The sequence below is a fragment of the Synchiropus splendidus genome, chromosome 1, assembly GCF_027744825.2.
Source record: "Synchiropus splendidus isolate RoL2022-P1 chromosome 1, RoL_Sspl_1.0, whole genome shotgun sequence".
Classification (NCBI taxonomy): domain Eukaryota; kingdom Metazoa; phylum Chordata; class Actinopteri; order Syngnathiformes; family Callionymidae; genus Synchiropus; species Synchiropus splendidus.
The window spans coordinates 18,275,752-18,280,709 of NC_071334.1; the positions used below are offsets into that span (position 1 = coordinate 18,275,752).

General features: G+C 39.7%; 1 protein-coding gene across 4 annotated transcripts in view; it reads right to left on the reverse strand.

Annotated features, from left to right (window-relative positions):
• impact (impact RWD domain protein) overlaps positions 1–4,730 on the reverse strand; it is a 29,498-nt gene extending 24,768 nt beyond the window's left edge. For all 4 annotated transcript variants that reach the window (XM_053884052.1, XM_053884059.1, XM_053884042.1 and 1 more), the window contains exons 1-5: positions 4,586–4,730; positions 2,683–2,811; positions 2,547–2,599; positions 2,368–2,430; positions 2,189–2,274 (exon numbers count right to left, since the gene is read on the reverse strand). In XM_053884052.1, coding sequence (XP_053740027.1) covers positions 2,189–2,274; positions 2,368–2,430; positions 2,547–2,599; positions 2,683–2,811; positions 4,586–4,621 — 367 coding nt within the window. In that variant the 5' untranslated portion in view covers positions 4,622–4,730. The remainder of the gene's footprint in view (positions 1–2,188; positions 2,275–2,367; positions 2,431–2,546; positions 2,600–2,682; positions 2,812–4,585) is intronic.
• Positions 4,731–4,958: the final 228 nt, after the last annotated feature.

Genomic DNA, 4,958 nt, shown 5'->3' on the forward strand with positions numbered 1-4,958 from the left:
GCTCATCTTATCTCAGACTTCGACCACCTCACATCACAACTACAAACCAGAATCTCAGATTGAAATGTCAATCAAAGAGAATCCTGCAATGGTATGAAAAAATCTGACACAAACATGTGGAAACATGTATGTTGATGATTGGTAAATGAATAGCCTACATTAGTTTGAGCGCCACCGCCTGCACAAAGTTCTTGATCAACGCTACTTTGGTTTCTATGGCTGCATAACTGAAACATCTTCATGCAGCAGAGAGACTCACACGCTGCATAGTCCCCCCTCTGTGGTCATATATCTGAAACATTTAAACCACCAGACGCTTAGCATCACCATTTCATCTACAATTCTGCATGTGGGAGGGGTTGCCGAGCGAGTGACGCCTCTCCAGAAGTGAAGAGGTGCCCAGTGCGTGTCCAGCTCTGAATATGCGGTTCTGTGCAGTTTGGCTGTGACAAAGTAATAGACCAAGTAACGCTCTGTCCAAGACTCGCCTCATCCCTGTCCCAGCTCCAGCCCACAACAGGACATCAAACCCTGGAGTGTGTGCTCCAGCCTCGGAGGTGTGGAGAGCGAGCACCTCCTCTGTGACACTCTACCACGGTCCAGTGCGGAGACAGGAAAGGTTTTACACCTCAATATGAAGAAAAAACAGTCAGTAAATGCAGCTAACGGGACACGTCTGTATAGAGAGGCTGCGTTATACACAATAACAAAGCACGTCGTGGGTCAGCTGATCAGTCCGTGCACATTTTTTCCGGCTTTTTTGGGGGGCGTTCGCATTCTGGATTTTCGTTCAAAATCAGAAGCAAAAATATCTCGAAATTTTGTTCGAACTCCGATTTGTTCGAAATCGATATATATATCGGTTTTCAAACGGGATCAACAATCAATAATCATATTTAATCTACGTACTCGTAAACAAACCAAAAACATGTGAAATGAACCCATGAACCCATGTGATCATCCCAAAGATATTTATTTGTCATTGAAAAGTCCATCCAGCAGCAGAACACAGTGCAAGTCATATGTATCATATTTACAAAAGAAAAAAGAAAAAAACTGAAACTGAAACTGAATAAAATAAATAATATAAATAAAAACCATGTCTAAATATCATAAAAACCCAATATATTTAATTTAAACTCCAAAGAAAATAGAAGTGAAGTGTAAATGATTACACTTTTTATTATATTGCAATAAAATGTTCTAAGGTGCTTTCATGAACAGTTTTTACTGTTGGGGGTGGCATCACTTTCTTAATCATTTTTCTTTTCCTGAACTTCTCCATATCCTTCTATCACAGATATGCATCTTCAAGTCAATTCACTGACTCACTACATACATTAGACCAGGGGTGGCCAACCAGTCAGAGGCTAAGAGCCACATTGTTTTACTTTGTTGCTGAAAAGAGCCACATCCTACAAATATGTAAGGTTCTAACGCTCAACCTGAACAGCTGGTCACGTGACTGAGCGTCAGTATAGCGGTTAAAGCACATCCCTGTGTGTCAGAAGGTTGATAGTTCATGTCCAGCGTATGTCTCTTGTGCATGTATTTTTAAAATTCATACTTTTTACCGTGATCCTCCTTGAAATATCAAGCGACGTAGATAGAAATGTGTGCACAATTTATTTTACTTATATATTTTTTCACGTGGCTCATGCCACCAATAACATGACGCCCCAGTCTGTGGGTGTGAGCGACGCTGCAGACTGTTTGGTGAAGAGCCGCATGAAACTGGGAAAAGAGCCGCATGAGGCTCGGGAGCCACAGGTTGGCCAGGCCTGCATTAGACCATATGCGTCTAATGTATTACACCTAAGGGCCTGGCCCTCACAGCCCAAAGGTGTAAAACAAAAAAACTTTTATCGGCCCTCTAGGAGGCGGTGGCGGTCCTACCATGGGTGACAGCCGTGTGGTTAAGAATCACTGATTTAGAAGACAAACTTGCTGCACTGTAATTGGGCAGTTCGGTCAAAACAGCCGGAAGCTTCTGTGACTTGCATCTTTTTAACTGAATCCCCAAAATTTAAACCTTACAAAGACAACGCAGCTTCTCCTCCCAAGAAAGAACCTTGAAACTTTATATTCTAATAAATGAGTACCCACTACCCACTAACACCTCAAGCTATAATCCAGTTCCAGATGCCATTTCAAAGGTTTGGGCTTGCAAAAGTGACCATCATCTTACCTGTTCCTGAATCCTTGGATTTCTCTATGAGGAACTCTCGGATTTTCTCCACCCACATGTAGAGGATACTTTCTCCTGCATGCTCCCTGTTACAATAAAATATGCATTTGTGATAGTGGGAGTTTTGGGTAGAGGACTTGTCTGATGTTCAGAAGTCAGTGATTATAAGAAGGACTCACGCGTAGAGGTCTTCTAAGCTGTTTGATAATTTGGCCCTCTCAGGGCCTCGCAACCAGCTGGCACTACAAGAACAAACACAGGTTACTGAGGAGGACAAAGAGCCAGCTTTGAGTGGGCTGTTGTCCTATCAATTGAGCAGATTAGCCCAAGATATCATTTGAAAGGCAAATCCACTTACTTGATCTGGTAGATCGGCGGGGCATCGCTGGGATAATCAGGCGGGAGAATTATCTGACAAGAGAAATCATGAACTGGAGTTCATACGAAATGAGCTATTGCCGGCTGTTTGTTGAATATTCTGATGATCTCCGTACCTGCAGACATGCAGTCAATTTGGGCTCCTCCATATCGTCGGATATTTTAATGCAAAATATTCTGGATGCCTCATCTATGACACACCATTCATCACCGTAAATGGATGACAGTGCTTCAACCTCTTCAATCTGGAGGGAGGAATCCAATACAAGCCAAAAAGATCAGTCAGTAGATGAATCACTCTGTTCACTGAACTAATAATTCAGATGAAAAAAATGCTTCTTATCGCTACAGTTACACCGTGTGAAAGTTTGCATGGTGCACTGATTCACGAGTTGACTGGACTGCTAAATTAATATACTGCTATGATAGCCAATAGAAAAGCAGCAGAGCGTTTACAAAACAGCTATATGAAGTAGCTGAAACTAATGAAATTACCACCTATGTAACAGCAGGATATATCCTCCGTGGCTCTTGAGGCATCACACAAGGCAGCCTGAAATCGCTCTTATCTACCAGTCATGGAACTATTTGTACTTCTTGGAGATAAGCCTGAGCTCAGACGTGAAAAAGGTTTGCCTGAGTTAACATGGGATGTGTGCAAAGTGTAGAGAGAATGGAGTGCAGGGACAAATCGCACATACCAAATGCTTTTCTCTCAACATTAAGGCAAAAAAACACGAATACCCATGACAGCTGACACACAGGCAACTGAGCAGCACAGTTAGAAACAGATAACTACAGAGACTACAGTCACTTCTGAAACAATGAATGAGAATAACCACCACTCCATAGGTGGCCAAAGTAGGATGTGATTTACCAAGACGTGCAGCTAACTGTGGTCTGAGACCAAGAAGGGAAAAGAGAAGACATACGATGTGAAACACTTCATTACATTCATTCAAGCAGTTGATCATCCATGACATCAAACATTTCCTCAAAAAGATTCCAAAATAAATGAGTCACCACATCAACGAGAATTTGAAAGCATCCTTCGCAGCAGGGTTATGGAGCACTTGGCACAAACAAACACAATATGGCAGCAATGAAGCGATCCAAACAAGATTTTTTTTGTTTTCGTCGGTAGAAGAACAGACGGTTAATTAGGCACACTTTGTGTTTATTTGTGTCAATATTCACCTGTTGTTTGCATGTTTGGCTTTTTGGCCAACAAAATCTATTGTTTGGATTTAGTCATGTGTCTTTTTTATTCCTATGATAGATGGTTGTAGTTTGTTTTTTTGGGTGTTTTTTTTTTTTTTTTTGCTTGATTATGGTTTTTTTTATTATTATTCAGATTTTATTGTTTTGTATTGTCGACAGATGCCACTAGATATAAGAATTGACAGATGTCCAATTATTATAAGATTTTCGAAAATATATTTAAATTAAAAAAAAAAAAACAAATACTGAATGTCCAAATAAGCACCAAAATTTCAGTTTTTTCCGAATATTGTGAATAATTTCATCCAAAATTGATTAGGTTTAATTTCTATTTTTTTGGTTCAGTTTTTGTCTGTTAGTTATTGACTGCACTTTAAACACTTGTGACGTGTGTGTTAATGGTGGCCCATACGAGGTAAGTAAGAAGTAAATCATTCAGTGTGCGCTGCAATAGAAACTCTTAGAAAGCAGTTCCCTGTTTTTAAGCCCATTAGAAATAAACAGAACCATGTGAGCTATTGCTTAACTGTCTCTATTTTTACTTATTTCAGCGTTCGTCTATAAAATGGGTACAAGTATAAAATAGCTGACACAATGACTAAAGATACATAATCGCTGACACACGTTTCATATCACTTTAAGTAAAATCGTCTTGCACTAAGCGCATGAGATACATACTTTGCTATTGTGATTCTTGCAGTGGCACGAGTTCAACTACATTGCAGGACTGTACAACATGAATTTCTGACTATATTTGTCCCACATATTGAGCATAACGTGATGAAATCAGCAGCTTACTTGAGACTGTAAATCCCCCTCATTGTCCTGATTCATGACGGTCACTCATTCATTTCAACAAAGCATCTAACTGTAATAAAAACAGTTACTAACAAGTATGAGATGATCCCTAATGCACAACAACGTGACACTTCCAGTGTGTCCACTGCTTCCGGCCAAAACTCAATTTCCGGGAGTGGTAAAAAAATATTACAAAATAAGATACTTTTGGATAATATACAATCGGAAGAAATCGTTAGAAATAAAAAAAATCATATTTTATTTTTGCACTAGATATGGACAGACTTATATTTATCGCTGGTCGGGCTAGGAAGTTTATTATTTTGAGGACAAATATTTACATACCCTTTTAACTTGAAGTATATACATCAAC